The 18,338-nt window shown below is 36.3% G+C and overlaps 1 protein-coding gene across 4 annotated transcripts in view; it reads right to left on the minus strand.

The window, feature by feature from the left end:
* The window catches only part of LOC136039776 (exportin-6-like), a 125,726-nt gene that overhangs the window by 55,796 nt on the left and 51,592 nt on the right, over positions 1-18,338 (minus strand). The window contains exons 9-12 of one of the 4 annotated variants that reach the window (XM_065723643.1): positions 10,109-10,440; positions 7,986-8,259; positions 6,078-6,264; positions 1,421-1,582 (exon numbers count right to left, since the gene is read on the minus strand). The exons of the other annotated variants lie outside the window; for them this stretch is intronic. Of the exons in view, the coding sequence (XP_065579715.1) occupies positions 1,421-1,582; positions 6,078-6,264; positions 7,986-8,259; positions 10,109-10,440 (955 nt within the window). The remainder of the gene's footprint in view (positions 1-1,420; positions 1,583-6,077; positions 6,265-7,985; positions 8,260-10,108; positions 10,441-18,338) is intronic. 4 annotated transcript variants of the gene reach the window in all.

Genomic DNA, 18,338 nt, shown 5'->3' on the forward strand with positions numbered 1-18,338 from the left:
TTTTTTGTGGTGTTGGGAACCAGGAGTCTTTGAGGTCTGTGTATAGAGATTGAAATATAATGCCTGCAGCTGGATTACGTGATGTTTATACGTTGATTTTTATATACAAGTATTACAGTGACAGCCTTCCTGATTGTTTTACAGGAATATTTTGCGAGAAGTCTGATATTCACCACCACATTACTCGGATACGAGGTAATACTGAGGTTCCTCGATTGGTTTCAAGTAGGTCTTCTTTTTCACTTATTTACAAAGCTTCAAAACTTTGGAATAAACTGAGTAAAGATATTAAGGAAATAGGTAGCCTTGGCCAGTTTAAGTCTGATTTACGTGTGGAGTTACTCGGTAGGTATACTTTTGAAACAGATTAACTAAAATAAATTTTCCATAGGTTATTCATTTGTAATATTTATGTATTTTTTTGTTTGTTATTTTTGTTGTCTTGGGGTCACGCAAGGTAGTGTATTGTTTATGTATTTTTTTTTATTATTATTTCGGTATATGGTCTCATTCTCCATAGTTTCTTATTCTCCATATTGTCTCTTTATTTTCTTTGAATTTAGAACAGCCTCGCAAGCTTCGCTTATGTTGTGCTATTGATTAAGAAGTATTTATTTCTAATAAAATTGTCCTACTACTACTATTACATAAAAGCTACTTCATTAACATTTAAGACAGGGAAAACTTTGATTGTAGTAACGTAGCTACGAATGCGGCAAGGTCACCAATAGCAGCGCAGAGCAATTTTTCTAGAACATCTTTCATTAGAACTTGTGGCTTCTGTCTGGAATTACAGCCTAACTAAGGACAATAAACATAGATTTAAAGCTATTCAAAAAATAACTCTAAAAGTAATTTTTAAAGCATGAATGTCATATACTCGCTTATATTTGGACCCATCATGGAATGCTTGAAGTCCTCCACGGCAACTGTAGCCTAAAGGTGGCTAATTCCTCGAGCCAGGAACTTCCTCCTTTCCTCACCCATCCATACAAAGAGCCACCTCACAGAGGAGAGAGGCCAAGATGTATCTGTCAAATTCATCGCCAAAAACATATACAATAAAAGTCCTTTACTATCTTTTATTTCCAATATTAACCTTAAACTTTCTTTAGGCGGTTGTTACCAGACACTGTTATCTCTGACTCACCGCATCTTATTAGAAAAGGATTCCCCCAGACTACAAAATGTCTTCACCCATTGTTCACCATCTATATTAGTTTGAAAACCTCGATGGTTTAGGACCCATTCACAATCTTATTAATACCGAGACTTAGCTAACGCCAATTTAAGCCAAGCAAATTTTTCACAGAATTTTGTGATTCGCTGAAAAATTTTAATCGGCTCCGATTAGCCAAAGCTAAATAAATAGCATTAGTAAAATCACATTGTGAATAGGTCATTAATAAATTTTACTTACTTAATTCGCCTATTCTACCATAGGCTTTTAAAAGATTCTTAGCATCTGCAATATATGGCTGAATGGCTTCATAAATAATTGGCTTCACCTTGTTCGCCTCTGAATGCGTTTCACTTAGAAGCTTACCAACAATATGGAAAGTCTTCTGCACATTACTTCCCTCTGAAAAGAAATATCAGGAGTTAGGGCTACATTTCTAGTAATTTTATGGTCACAGCTGCAGAACAAACAGAGCTTCAACCAATTAAAATATTGTCCCTAAGAATCAAGGCTCATATACAAAATTCAGTGCCGTGGACCCGAGACCCCACCCCTTCCCTTAGAAAATTCAATATACTTTTTATTATTCAATTTAACTTCTAATTAGTCTATTGTTTATTTATCCCCTACATGAAACAAATTAAAGGTTATTGCATCAAACCAAGACTCGTCAAAAACTACAAAAGGTCTTATTCAACTGAGAGTTTGTAGTTTCAATGTCTTTTTTTAAGGAGAAGAATAGACCATGCCTCATAATTTCGCCCTTTCCACCAAATTTTTAGACAGACCTTTAATTTAAAATATCAAAAAGTCTTCCCGGGATAGTCTCAAAATGTATGGTTATAGTATAAATGTATAGTATAATGTATAGTTAAGTATGGTACTATATAGTATAGTATGGTGCATATAGTATAGTATAGTGTAGTATAGTACTATGCAAAATGCATAGTGTAGTTATTAAACCAAGACTCGTCAAAACTACATAAGGTCTTATTCAACTGAGAGTTTGTAGTTTCAATGTCTTTTTTTAAGGAGAAGAATAGACCATGCCTCAAAATTTCGCCCTTTCCACCGAATTTTTAGACAGACCTTTAATTTAAAATATCAAAAAGTCTTCCCGGGATAGTTTCAAAATGTATGGTTATAGTATAAATGTATAGCATAATGTATAGTAAAGTATGGTACTATATAGTATAGTAAGGTGCATATAGTATAGTATAGTGTAGTATAGTACTATGCAAAATGCATAGTGTAGTTATTAAACCAAGACTCGTCAAAAACTACAAAAGGTCTTATTCAACTGAGAGTTTGTAGTTTCAATGTCTTTTTTAAGGAGAAGAATAGACCATGCCTCAAAATTTCCCCCTTTCCACCGAAATTTTAAACAGACCTTTAATTTAAAATATCAAAAAGTCTTCCCGGGATAGTTTCAAAATGTAAGGTTATAGTATAATGTATAGTAAAGTATGGTACTATATAGTATAGCATGGTACATATAGTATAGTACTATGCAAAATGCATAGTGTAGTTATAATATAATGTATAGTTATAAATGTATAGTTAAAGTAAAAATGGATAGTTTTCAAAACTCTTGACCGTATGTCTATGGAGTTTAAAGTTTAGTTAGTAAAAATAAATCAAGCGAAACAAAACAAAATAGAATTTTTTCAAATGAATGAAAAGCAACGTTGAAGTTTTAAATGGTCTGAAATTCCAATAAAAATTCAAGAAACTGCTATAAACACCAAATTTAAATTCGAATCTCGATGAAAGTATATTAGAAAGCAAGAAATATTGCACTGAATGTGCTGGTTTCACCTTTCAAAAACTTACCCGAGAACTTAGATCCTCTTCTACCTATAGAGGCCCCTGGGGTATCGACAGTGAGTCTCCATTGTTCGTCATATCCTTCCACCACTTGTATATCTTCCCACTTGGGTTGCAGGAATATGATAAGAGATTGCAGATCTAACTGGTATGTGTGGCGTAGGTTTTTCTTGTAGTAACCCTGCATCCTTAATCATGTAAACCACCATCGGAAGGCTAGCTACAAGGTTCTAGGGTTCCCTTGTCTCTAAGATATGGAATAGATATTGACATCGACGTTGGCAAACGGTAAAATTAATAAAAGGCTCGTTGGTTATTTTGTCAGATTTCTTCTTTCGAAACTCAATCTCTCCGGTGAATGTTCAGGATTCTTAGGAGACATATATTTTCAAAACCCAAGATCCGACGCATTCGTCCTGCACTGATATGCCAAAATTCAGATATTTACGTCATATTTGATCACCCCATTCTCTTCGTCCTGTAAAACGCTCCATTTGCTTGGCGTACACGGAATGCTACTTCTTTCTGCAATTAATCGAAGTTTTCAATTATTCTTCCCAGGAATTTAAATTTGACCACCTAATCAAACTTGTTGTTGCCGCACTTGATTTGAAGTCTTGACTTGACTTGCTTGACTAACACTATTGCTCAGCAGGGTCGCCAGCGTAGAGGGAACTGGTTGACAGCACCGTCAGTCTTCTCCCAGTAGTCCTGTCCAGGGCTAAGGATGGGGCCTCATTTGGGTTGATGATGCGGCTGAGCAGGTGTTGATTTATTACATCAGCCCATCTAGTGCGTGGTCTTCCTCGAGGGCGTTTCCAGCCAATTTCTGAGGAATTGAAGCCAAAGATGATCCTTGTCGGGATACTTAGCGGGAGACAGAGTAGGTGGCCGTACCACTTTGGAGACCGGGCTTCTACTTAGGTAGAGAGGTTCACCAGGTTGAAGGTTTTCAGGATCTCAGTATTGCGGATCTTTTCATACCATTTAAAGCCTTTGACTTGACGCAGGTGTCTAGTCAGAGCGGCATCGACCTTTCTTAGCTTGATTTGAAGCGACAAGTTTGAAGTCACCATGCACTTACTTTCGTTGTTGAAGATTTTGAGCCAGGCGCGTACTGATTCATCAGCACGCGATTTGAGCCAGACGCGTGCTGATTTGCCTTCGTGCTGATTTCATCAAGGAGTCTTTGAAGGCACATAAACAGTCAGCTCAGATTAGCTGGGACGAAAGTTTCCTAGCCTGTAAAAACTGGTTGCTAACCCTTAAAGAGCCTGCTACCCTTTTTTTCAAATTGAAAGCGAGTCAAGCTCTGTTCATTTGTGCGAAGTCGTTATTTATTAAAAAAGGAACCTATAAAAGCAAAAGAAAAAATAACAATCGTTGTAAACAATAAAATTTTTTAGAACATCATAAATTATGAGAAATCACATTTCTCTCATTGGTTCACCTACTAATATGAGACACATCATTTCAATTTCAAATATCACGCAACTGTAGGCGAAGTCAACATCATTTCCACTAGCCATTTAACACATCGTAATTATTCACACGATTATTTTCGACAGAGCCTAAATTTTACGCAATTCAAAAGAGAATCTAAAGACAACGTTTGAAGCTCATATGTCAAATGCTTAGATTTGTACCTAGCAAGACATACTTAAAGTCCTTCACATCAGCCTTTCAGCCTTAACGTCACGCCATTTCTTAAAACACTATTTCATGAACACAATATGAGAACTGGCCCCTGAATATGAGCCTTAATTTTAACAGCGTCTAAGCTTACCCAAATTTTAACACTTACAATATAAAACCTACGTAAATCCGCCATATAAAAAAATGTGCATCAGAATTGTTCTGAGTTCTACAACTCGAGGTTATCTCAACCGAACCGTGAAATATTTTACGAACCAGAAGCAACAGGCTCTGAGTTTTCAACCCCTTACATAATTTGGAGGAGGGGGATGTATTAATAGTTCATGTACTCTCTAAAATTAAATGACTCTCGTGACCTTTTTTCATAATTTTCGTATAGGTTGACTGTTATTTTGCTGTTTTGACAAATTTTGGACTGGCAGAAATGTCGACCCGGTGTAAAAAAAAGCTAAAAAATAGCAGTGATATTTCAAGAAACCCATCAGCTGCTCTGAAAATCTGCGAAATATTTACAAGTCAGTTTAAGTAACGAAGTTTCACAAATAAATTGTAGCAAAATACTAACTACAGTTCTGTCCACTAAATGGCGAGTTACATCCCGTAGAGCTGGGAATACAATGGTATATATAATGTAACTGGCACGTACGCAGGGGGAGGGGATTTGGGCTCGTCCCCCAGCCCCGAAATTTTGTGAAATGTTTAACGTCCCCATGGTTTCTTGGGATTTCTGCCAAAAGTAGGACATTTATCAAGAATCTAGATACATATGTGAAGCCTTTTTGGGGGGATTTTACAGCATGCAAATATCCGGTTAAGTCACTGCCCAATTATTAACCCATTTCCTGTCTAATTTTTTACCCTCTTTGAAATAATTAGCAATTGTTCTGTTATTTTTTTTTGTAAAGAGAGTTTGCTTTCCACATCAAAATAGAATTATCCTTGATATTAGGGCGTTTATCCCCCATTTTTGGGATAAAGTAGAACTTTTAATGGATCAATTTTGGAACCTATCCTTTTTCATTAAAATCTACGTTTTTGCAATAGAAGAACTACCCCCACAGCACCCATACTGCACTGTTAACCCTAAAATTTCCCTCTTAGTTGGATATAATAGATCAATCACTGGTTCTAAATCGCCCTGAACACGACCTGATCCTAAAACATACTTTTGAGGCTTCAGTCTTCTTCCCCCCATCCGCTACAATACTGCAGATTAAAGTTAATCTGTATTTTCCGATATATGTGCTTTTTGCATTACTAAATTTAAAAAAAAATACTACTTTATATCTGCTGTTTCGAGGGTTTGACCCACCCCCCCCCCTCCTACGTACGGGCCTGTAATGAAATATATATATAAATTATGATATTATTTTTATACCTACAAGAAAGTACCGTTATATCCCAGAAAACATACCTTTTCTAAGCAGCTCATCATTTTGAGCGAAATCCGGTGTCCTTACAAATTCAATGTCTGAACAAATTGTGTGCATCAACACGCCAAGTTGTGGCTTTCTTGACTCCCATTTCTGTTCTTCGGGAGGGACACGAAACCAAGGGAGTACAAGGATGTTGAATAGACTGCTTGCAACGAATGAATACGCCTGCAATTAATTAGTACATTTTAGTATAGGCTTGTTAGTGCAGTAGCACAGATATGATATGAATCACAACTCACACATGAATCTTAAATGACTACTATAGCAAAGATTTTAATTTACTGCAGTGTTGACATAATAACCATTTTATGGTTAAGAGTGTAAAATTAAGTTTTTATTTGTGTTTAAATGTTTTGAAAAACTCACATCGTCTGAAAATCGTCTTTGAAGTTTGAAAAACTCAAAGAAAAATTTACCATTTTACCTTGAGTGCATACCTTGAGATAGGTTCAGTCCTTAGGAGAGTGACGGTCAGAAATTCACCACTTTACCCTGAGAGAGATAGGTTCAGTCCTTAGGAGAGTAAAGGTCAGAAATTTACAATGTTACCTTGATCGAGATAGGTTCAGTCCTTAGGAGAGTGAAGGTCAGAAATTTACCATTTTACCTTAAGCGAGATAGGTTCAGTCCTTAGGAGAGTGAAGGACAGAAAATTTTCAAATGGGATAGAAAAAATATATTTTTCTAAACCATTAACTCGAAAGAAAGGGGAGAGGCTAAACACTTAAATTGATTACCTTAAACTAGATGTAATTCAGCAATTGGACAAAATGAATCTCAGCTATCTAATGAAAATGAAAATTACCATCTTCTCAACCGCCAAGCAATTCAGTCCTGCTTAACTGAACCTTCGTTCAACTGAACCCCCATGCAACTCAACTCCACTTAACTGAACCCCGTGCAACTCAACTCTATTTAATTGAACCCTAGTTCAACCGAACTCTCATTTAACCCAACCCCTCTACTACACATCTCCCGTCCAGCTCAACCATATTTACCTAAACCCCTATACAACTTAACCCCATAACTAAACCCTCGTTTAAAGGAAGCAAAAGAAGACATGCCCGGGTACAAAACACTTTTGGAATTCCCAGATTAAAGGAATCCCCTCGTTTAAAGGAAGCAAAAGAAGACATGCCCGGGTACAAAACACTTTTGGAATTCCCAGATTTGGTTTTGGAATTAATTTCAGTGTTGATAAGAAAATAAATTGCATCTACCATTCACAAATCAGATTTCACTTCGTTGGTTTTTCAAAACTTTTCTTTTACTTTCCACATGCAACTCAACACCATTAGTTGAACCCCCGTTAGACTGAGACACCTGAACATTATATTAACAGGTTTCCTGTTTTTAGGGAGCCTTTTAAACGCCAAAAAACGTCTTTTTGTCTAATTTACGTTTACGCATGTATGTAGTAGAATTACCACGTTTCTTGACTACTAAAGTCCTTGCATCGTGTTTTCAAATTTTGTCAGGTCAGGGGTTTTTATTCTATACTCGCTATTTTAAAATGTATCCTTTATACAGTCTAAATAAGGGCTTATGCCAGATTTGCCTCTCACTCAATCGGACTATCTGCCTTGGCTTTTTCTACAATTAGCCATGGTTTGATGCCCACAACTACTTGATTTAGTATCCTCGCATTTTTTGTCTCTCAAGGGATACTAGAAACCGCTTAGTGATAGATTATGCTGGATCTTATCTTGATGCCAATTCTGTGGGGATATTTAAAACATTTTTATTTTAATTATATATTTTCATAGATTAAAACATTTTTGACAATTTTCAGAGCCAAATTTCTTGAGATGTGCTCAACGACTTCTTTTTTGGTTCTAACAGAAAGAATATATTTTCGTTTACTAAAAACTATCGTGTGTTCTTACCAGTAGATGATTATCTTTGAGGCCTTTGAATTCGGTAAAAAGTTTAGCCATTTGGGGTGATTCTGCTATAGTTTGGGATCTTAAGAGTAAAGTCGCAGAAACAATACTACGTGCCGATGCGGTGGTGATTTCAGCAGGTGTTGTTGGTGAAAGAACGGAGACACATATGTTGATATACGAAGAGAGTAAATGATCGATATTGACTTCGGGATCGTTTTGACAAAGACAAAGCCAATGAAACCAGGCTTGGATTGACGATATCTTTTCACCATATCTGTAAAAAAGGAAGCTGTGTGATGAAAACCAAAAGTAGCATTTCACTTTTTTTTCAAATTTTGGAAGAGCCTACACTCTGTATGTGCATATATATACTCCAACTTTCTACAATAACAGCGTTATTGAAGATCAAAAGAAAGCTAAATTAAGTTTAGTTTACCATGGACTTGACATATCATTAGTAAATTATGCGGGCGACATATTGATCCTTGTCACTGTTAAATAAAAAAAAACAAGTTTTTTTAACGGAAAGTAAGGAGCGACATAAAAACTTAAAACGAACAGAAATTACTTCGTATATGAAAGGGGCTGCTTCCTCATCAACACCTCATCCTCATCAAAAGTTTTTTACTGTTTTAAAAAGTAGAGTTAAGAGAAAGAGTCAAACTTTAGCGTAAAGAGCGGGGTGTTGATGAGGAAGCAGCCCCTTTCATATACGAAGTAATTTCCGTTCGTTTTAAGTTTTAATGTCGCTCCTTACTTTCCGTTAAAAAAACTTGTTTTTTTTTTATTTAATTTCTGAACGTTTTTGCATCAATGTATGTTTTGATTTTGGCTCTCCAGAGATGAATAATTAAAACGAAATTTGCGTATTTACTTTTTCTGGCTAATTGGCTTTCTCGTAGTTTTGATCGAGCGATTATGAGAAAAACGGAGCGGGGGAGGAGGCCTAGTTGCCCTCCGATTTTTTGGTTACTTAAAAAGGCAACTAGAACTTTCAGTTTTTTACGAATGTTTTTATTAGTAAAAGATATACGCAACTTACAAATTAGCTTACGTAACGAACTTCCGTATTCTCATTAATGGACCAAGGTCCACTCTTCACCGGGTGGGTGGGTGGCGGGGGTGTTGTCATCAAACTAAGGAAACTAGTAAAGAAGAGAAAAGCGCGGCCTCTTCTAGTCATCTCATATGTGATTTAAGACAAAGCGAAATTTATGTTTATAACCTGCTCATAAGCTCTGCAAGTTCGCAATCAATAGGCAAAAATACAAAAAAAAGCTCAAACATTAAAATATAACACCCCAAAGAAAAAGTAAAGATAAATAATACGGTACTTTGAACTTTACACTCCCTGACGGCGGTACTGATCTCCATTTCATGGCTCTTCAGCCCGGAAGTGCAATAGGTGACCGGGGGCCAGCCCTCCTCAACTTTCGCATACCCTTTCTGTTTAACTTCCCCAGATTTCTCCAAGTAGGCCAACCCATTTAGAGTTGGGTCGATTGTGGTTGAGCTTAGAGGGTCACGCCACTGACCCCCGTTCTAAATCAAATAACCAGCGACGCCAGGAATCAAATCCTTGTCCTCGGATAGAGGGTCTCAACTAAGCTAACCACTGTGGTAGTACAGAGAATAAACAAGAGAATGTTTAACTTCAGAAGATCTTTCTGACATCTCTAAGAAATCAATTACAGCCCCCCCCCCCCCCATTAACCCCTCGCCTGGTACTTCAAGCGGATTTTAGGGATTCAGAAAATAGTTTGAAGTAACTTTTACCCTTGTCTTTAACTATCTTCATTTGCCATGTTTAAACAGAAGAAAGCGATTGAAAGAACCTCATCTAGCAGATTCATTTTTCACGCATTCCGCGTAAAAAGGATGGATAAGAGGAAAAACAGGAACCTAAAGCCTAAAAAAGGAAGGAAAAGAGGAAAAAAGTAACTTGCAAGTCAAAAAGAGGAAGGAAAAGAGGAAAAAAGTAACTTGCAAGTCAAAAAGAGGAAGGAGAAGAGGAAAAAAGTAACTAGCAAGTCAAAAACGGAAGGAGAAGTCAAAAAGAAGGAGAGGAAAAAAAGGAACATACAAGTCAAAAAAAGGAATAAGAAGAGGAAAAAATAACTTGCAAGTCTATCACTGGTATCTTCAAAGACGAGATGATTCCAAATGGTTTATACAACTTCGCGCAACTGCCAAAATCTGCAACCTCCAACATTTTATTAAAGATTCCCAATGCAGTCACTTTTCTTTCCGCATATGTATCGACAGAACAAAATAACTCAGAGAAACGTCCAATAACTTGCAAAAATCCAGTAAGGTCATGAGTAAGTGACATAAGTGATGAGATATCATCTTCTGAAAGAGGTTTCAAGCTCAAAGCCGTAGAGTAAGGAACATGAACAAAATAGTTTTCGTGAATTAGCATATATTTCTTGCACATGGATGTAAACAAGCTTTCCTGGAACAGAAAATGAAAATTAAGCAAAATTAAAATAATAGAAAATCTTTAATAATATTAACTCGTCAATAATATTCCAAGCCACACGTTAACAAGCATATAAATTATCCAATTAACGTTAACAAGTATCTAATCCAACAAGGTTAACAAGTAGGATAGGATTCAATTTTTCATTTCTTGCATTTACTCTTAGATCTTACAATACATTTCATATAAAAATATTGTGAAGATAGAAATTGACACATTACAATTCAAAAAAGGTTTTGTTACAAAATATTGTGGAGTTGATCCTAACTCATATTCCTCTCATTCTTCATCACATTCATCAGTGACGATCACTGATGTATGTGGTCGAAGTATCGGGAATCCTTTGCATCTGTTTTTCACTGTCTAATAAAAGGACTTATCCCTATTAGAATTTATATTTGTCTGTCATAGAAAGGCAGTGTGGTCTTCGAAAAAATACCTGCGTCGTATATATTGGGATGATAGACCAAGCAAGCGTATACTGTAAAGCGTAACTGTAAATTCAGCAATACTTTGTTTGCAATCGGAAGAAGAAGAAGTTAGTACCACCTTCAATAAAAATTCAGCTTACACTTAGGCAATACTAAAGAGCTCAAGACTTTGAATGAATCCCATTAATGACCCCTCTCAGTCAATGAACCGGAGATTATCTCTGACCCAGAAGTAATTATTTTATTCTGTATAGTTTGTTTTAATTGAAATACTTTAGTTTATCTGCTGATGATGATCACTGATGTATATGGTCCAAATATTTAGATTTTTTTTGTTTTGATTTTTCACTGTCTAGTAAAAGGAACTTTAAAAATCTGAACTTTTATTTGTTCGTTACTTTTTGCGCTGGTAATAAATTTTTCAAAATAAATTACCATACCTGGGTGACTGAAATTCTCGAAGAAATATGTTTCGTAATTGCTCATTCCACTAACTACCAAGTCCTTGTCATTTTTTTAAATTTAAGCTGAAAGCATTCCAAAATAAATCCCTCATAAGAATCAAGTGACTTATCTTTTTGCGCAAGTGATATGAGTCTTAGAGCTTTTTCTGAGGTAAAAAAAAAACGAGATATTCAAGAACATACTATCTTTCGTAGCCTTATGTTCTTGTAAATACCAAGCTTAAATTAAAAAGAATTAGGTTTGTTTTAGTGACGGTTCAATGTTGCAAACCCCTTTTCAGCTCCAAGAACACTTTTTATGTTTAGCAAAGAAGTAGAACCTATTAAGAAAATACGAGGCACCTATTTTTATGTACCTATAGTGAAGTACCAGAAAATTTAGCACCTATTCAGAAAATATAAAAAAATGAGAAAATATTCAGAAAATATGGGAAAATATTCAAAAATATGAGAAAATAATCAGAAAATATGGGAAAATTTTTAGAAAATATGAGAAAATATTCAAAAAAAATATTAAAAAATTTGAGAAAATATTCAGAAAATATGAGAAAATTTGAGGGCAGCTGACAAAGAGGCCGTCAAAGATCAGCAAAACCCGATATTCTCTTTTTTACGTGCTCATCCCCATGCGGTGCGACTATTATGAACATGATTCTTATCTAAATTGATATTCAAAATTTACTTTACTTAGTAAAACATTTTTGGCCTCTTATCAGGACCCTAATAAAGAACACACCATCATCAATTATGGCTGGAACAAGAAAAATACAGTTTTTGTCAAAAATTTCGTTCATGTTTTTGCTCCAGTGTTCAGTCATGTGTCCTTGACTGTCTTTGCTACTGTATTCCTTATCTTCTCTGTTCCAGTGTCTTTTCAATTTGTTGTTTCATTGTTGTTGTTTCAATTTTGTGTGCGAAAAAAACTCGGTTTCCTCTAATGATTGCATGTAAGCATAAGCTCCTTCCGCTGGGATCATTTTAATTCCAAGTCCCAAGGTAATTTCTGAAACTGATGGTACTTCAGCGCTAACCGGTGTCGACAGTGCTTCTTTAGTAACTGAAATGCGTGATTTACTAGGAATTTAGAATAATGTCATTACGTGTCCGTTGCTGTGTTTTTGTTTCTGTGTACAGTCGAGAGTTCTGTCCTGTATTTGTCCTTGTTTTTATTACAGTATTCCCTTGTTCTTGTCTCTTTTCCTATTTTGATTCCTGTGTCATTTCCTGAATCGTCCCTGTGCACCTCCTTTCCTGTATTGCTCTAGTGCTGCTGTTCCTTTTCTGCAGTTGATAGGTCATTTCCTCTAAAAACTGTGAGTGTAATGATGTCGCACCAGTTGTCAGCTGTTTTCCCATGAAAAGTGCAAACGATGGTTTAGTTACGTTATTAAATAATAAAACAAGTTTTTTTAACTGAAAATAAGGAGCGACATTAAAACCTAAGACGAAAAAGAAATACTCCGTATATGAAAGGGTTTGTTCCCTCCTCAACGCCCCGCTCTTTACGCTAAAGTTTGACTCTTTCTCTCAACTATACTTTTTAAAACAGTAAAAAATACTAGCGTAAGGAGCGGGATTTTGAGGAGGGAACAGCACCTTTCATATACAGACTAATTTCTGTTCGTTTTAAGTTTTAATGTCGCTCCTTACTTTCAGTTAAAAAAAAATTATTTAATTTCTAAAGGTTTCTGAATTAATACATGTTTTGAATTTGGATCTCCGCACATGAATAATTAAGGCGAAATTTGCATATTAAGTAATTTTTTTGGCTAAATGGCTTTCTCATACTTTTAATAGGACAATTTTGAGAGAAAAAGAATGGGGGAGGAGGCCTAGTTACCCTCCAATTTTCGGTTACTTAAAAAGGCAACTATAACTTTTAATTTTTTGCGAGCGTTTTTATGACACTTGGTATCTAAAAAGTGACATATAGCGATCGCAAATTCTGTCGGTCTGTCTGTCCCGGTTTTGCTACTTTAGGCACTTCCAGGTAAGCTAGGACGATGAAATTTGGCAGGCGTATCAGAAACCAGACCAGATTAAATTAGAAGTGGTCATTTCCCCGATTCGACCATCTGGAGGGGGAGTGGGGGGACGGTTAAATCGAATTAAAAATAGAAAAATGAGGTATTTTTAACTTACGAACAGGACATCGGATCTTAATGAATTTGATATTTAGAAGGATATAGTGTCTAAGAGCTCTTATTTTAAATCCCAACTGGATCTAGTAAAATTTGGGGGAGTTGGGGGGGGGAGAACCTAAAATCTTGGAAAACGCCCTGAGTGGAGGGATCAGGATGAAACTTAGATTGAAAAATAAGCAGAAGTCCTAGATACGTGATTGACATAATAGGAATGGATCACCTCTATTTGGGGGAGTTGGGGGGAGGGGGAGGGTTAATTCTGAAAAATTAGAAAAAATGAGGTGTTTTTAACTTACGAAGGGGTGATTGGATCTTAATGAAATTTCATATTTAGAAGGACCTCGTAACTCAGATCTCTTATTTTTAAATCTCAACCGGATCCAGAGTAATTGGGGGGGGGGAGAAGTTGAGGGGAACCGGAAATCTTGGAAGACACTTAAAGCGGAGAAATCAGGATGAAACTTGGTGGCAAGAATAAAAACAAGTCCAAGATACGTGAATGATATAACCGGAACGGATCCGCTCAAGATTCGGTGACATTGGGGGAGTTGGGGGGACCTAAAATCTTGAAAAACGCTTAGAGTTGAGGGATCGGGATGAAACTTGGTGGGAAAAATAAGCAGAAGTCTTAGATACGTGATTGACATAACCAGAACGGATCCGCTCTATTTGCAGGAGTTGGGGGGAGGAGGATTAATTCCGAAAAATTAGGAAAATGAGGTATTTTTAACTTACGAAGGAGTGATCGGATCTTAATTTAATTTTATATTTAGAAGAACCTCGTAACTCATATCTCTTATTTTATATCCCGACCGGATCCAGTGTCATGGGGGGAGGGGGGGACCGGAAATCTTGGAAAACACTTAATGCAGAGAGATTAGGATGAAACTTGGCGGGAAGAAAAAAAACATGTCCAAGATACGTCACTGACATAACCGGACCGGATATGCTCTCTTTGGTGGAGTTAGGGGGGGGAGTAATTCGGAAAAATTAGAAAAAATGAGGTATTTGTAACTTACGAACGGGTGATCAAATCTTGATGAAATTTGATATATAAAAGGATCTTGTGCTTTAGAGCTCTTATTTTAAATCCCGATCAGATATGGTCACATTGGGGGGAGTTGAGAGAGGAACCTAAAATCTTGGAAAACGCTTAGAGCGGAGGAATCAGGATGAAACTTGGTGGGAAAAATAAGCAAAAGTCCTAGATACGTGATTGGCATAATCGAAACGGATCCGCTCTATTTGGGGGAATTATGGAGTGGGATTCAGTGCTTTGGCGAGTTTGGTGCTTCTGGACGTACAAGGACGATGAAAATTCGTAGGCGTGTAAGGGAGCTGCACATATTGACTTGATAAAGTCGTTTTCCCCGATTAGACCATCTGTGGGGCTGAAGGGAGAGAAAAATGAAAAAAAATGAGGTATTTATAACTCACGAGTGGGTGATCGGATCTTAATGAATTTTGATATATAGACGGACCTCGTGACTCAGAGCTCTTATTTTAAATTCTGACCGGCATTAAGCCTCTGATTTTCCTTTCAAATCAATCTATTGGTTCTTAGAATTTTGATTTAGCTCATACCATATGAGCTCTTGGCTCGTCCGGCCTCGTCACGAGCGCCATATGAGCTCTTAGTTATTGTTATTAGTAAAATACACGTAACTTAAGAATTAACTTAAGTAACTAACTTCTATATTCGTATGTTTTTATTACGTATATTAGGGGGATCGCCCCCTCGTCAATACCTCGCTCTTTACACTAAAGCTTAAATTTTGTCCCAATTCGTTAAAAATGACCTCTGAATCACAAAGGCCGTAGAAAAACAGCTGACATTACTAAAAAATAATTTAGCATAAAGAGCGAGGTATTAGGAGGAGGTGAATCCCTCACATAGGTAATAATTTCTGTTCGTTTTGAGTTTTAATGCTGCTCCTTACTTTAGTTTAAAAAAACTTTATCATATTTATTTATCTTTTTTTAATAATAGAAAATCCTCCTCCACCTTCATGGAAATTCTCTTTCCCCATGATAAAATCCGCCACGGAAAGTTACCCCACATAAACCCCTCCCCTCAACCCCTCCCCCCCAAACAAAAACATCCCCCTGAAAACGTCAGTACACTTCCTAATAACCATTACTATATGTAAACACTAGTCAAAGTTTGTAATTTGCAGCCCCTCCCACAGGGACTGTGGGGGAGTAAGTTGTCCCCAAAGACATAATTATTAGGTTTTTAGACTATGCTGAATAAAATGGCTATCTCAGAATTTTGAGCCGGTGACTTTGGGAAAAAATGAGTGTGGGAGGGGGCCTAGGTGCCGTCCAATTTTTTTGGTCACTTAAAAAGGCCACAAGAACTTTTAATTTCCGTCAGAGTGAGCCGTCTTGCGACATTTTAGGACCACTGGGTCGATACGATCACCCCTGGGGAAAATAAATAAAATAAACAAGTCCCCCAAAGTCGTCCTCAAAGACAGAGTTATTAGGTTTTTCGACTATACTGAATAAAATGGCTATCTCAGAATTTTTACCCGGTGGCTTTGGGAAAAAAATTAGCGTGGGAGTAATTAAAAATTAGCGTTGGGTAACTTAAAAAGCGCACTAGAAATTTCAATTTCCGTTATAATGAGCCCTCTAGCAACATTCTAGGACCATGGGGTCGATAAGAACCAATTTATACATTGGGTCAATAGTCATAAATCAATAGACAATAATCATAAGTCGATAACCAATTTATATAAACAATTGGATTAATCGATACGATTAACAAGCACAAGCAAGCATCCGTGTTCTGTCTTATGGCAAAAAATACAAAATTCCACATTTTTGTAGATAGGATCTTGAAACTTCTACTGTAGGGTTCTCTGATACACTAAATCTGATTGTGTGATTTTCGTTAATACTCTATGACTTTTAAGGGGTCTCCCTATTTTCTAAAATAAGGCAAATTTTCTCAGGCTCGTAAGTTTTGATGGGTTGGTCTAAACTTGATGAAACTTACGTATTTAAAATTAGTATTAAAATGCGATTCTTTTGATTTAACTATTGTTATTAAAATTCCATTTTACAGAGTTTGGGTCACTATTGAGCCGGGTCGCTCCTTACTACAGTTCGTTACCACGAACTGTTTGAAAATTAACCAAATTTGCATGAAAATTCTCTTTAATAAAAAGGTTATATATTACAAATTTTTTATGGAAAAACTCTTATCGAGCTCAAAATCCCCTTCAAAATTCCAAAAATGTTTCAATTTTAAAACCTTACCCGTTCTTTAGATGTTTCACGTATACCCTTTTAAAGACCTGAATGCACACATTGTCTTTCGATTGGGCTCAGCATTTCCCTCAACATTCCTAGAAAATTTTACCTAAATATCCTTACCGTTACTGAGACATTCCAGATACTTCATTGTGACAATCTGTAAAAGCCCTTGTGACATTGTGAAAGGCATTGTGACAATGGCTTTCAATTTACTTCCCCTTCCGTTTTAAATTACCAGAGATTCTCCAACGTAATAATATCCTGATAGGCGGTATGTTTGTCCCCTTTGTAATGATGATGATGAAGACTTGGATCATTTTCTCCGGAAATGACCGGTGCTCTTGTATTTACGGGAAATTTATTTGCATGGGATTGATTTGATGCTTCCGGGTATTCTACAAAATAGTAACCCAACCAAAATATTTCGAGTGGGAGTATATATAGATAAATCCTTGATAAGAAGAAAAAGTTTTATATGACTATTTTCTTTTGTTGTTAGATTAGGCACTTTTTGCGTTAAATTCAGTTTATTGTGCGTGTTTGTAATTCGTACTGTTGTTAATGTCCTTGCTTGTTTGTTATTTATTTATATTTTCGTGTGTATACAGCCATGGGTTTTTGAAATACAGCTATCTATCTATCTATCTATCTATTCTTAGCCGTTTCTATAAAGCTGCATCCATTCTTAAGAAGATTCAGTCCTGTGGACATTGTCCTTCATGACTCAAATCTCGGTAATCCCCACTGCAATTCCAGTGGGCTTTCACAGCAAGCCAACAGGTCAAATCTGAATAATTTTTTTGAGGTCTCCAATTGTCTTCAAATGACTCACCGAACTAATAGACTATTTGAATTACCCTTAACTCATGCCTATTTATCTTAGTTCTGCCCTAGGATGGATGATAGACTATCAATAAGGGAAATGAATCATGTTTATGCAATTCCAAAAGAGTTATTCCAGTTTTTCCTCTCACAGAGACTATCTGTCTTGGAATTAGCTATGGCTCTCAAGTTTTTCATCACTTGCACCAAGCTGATTTTAATTACCCTTAGTTACCTTTAAGATATTACAGAAACACCATCTTACCAACCTGGATATACCTAGCGGGTTTTGATTAAGCTGGTTTTTTGATTATTTTTCCCCAACAATCCATAGACTTTATACCTTAATACCCTTAGATACTCTTAAGATATAGGAAATATGGCATATGAACAACCTTGATGTCAATGGCGTGTTTTGATCTAGTTCAACATTCCTCCAACATTCTCTGGAAGTTTCAACTTATTACCTTTAGCTACTCCTCACACATTGGATATGTTCACTTTTGATAACCTTGATGTACATGAGACCTTTTAATTCTGTTCAATATCCTATAAAACATTCCCTGAAGAATTCAACTCGAGTCCTTAGCCGTTTCTGACACATTGCAAACAAGATCTTTCGACAACATGGATACACATAGTGTCTTTTGATTGAGCTGAATAAGTCAATTAGAGTTTCCTGGCAGCTCCAACATAATAATCTTAGCCGTTTCTGAGGTATTGCATACACGCCCCTTTGACAACCT

Source organism: Artemia franciscana, chromosome 20, assembly GCF_032884065.1.
Source record: "Artemia franciscana chromosome 20, ASM3288406v1, whole genome shotgun sequence".
NCBI classification, from domain to species: Eukaryota; Metazoa; Arthropoda; class Branchiopoda; order Anostraca; family Artemiidae; genus Artemia; species Artemia franciscana.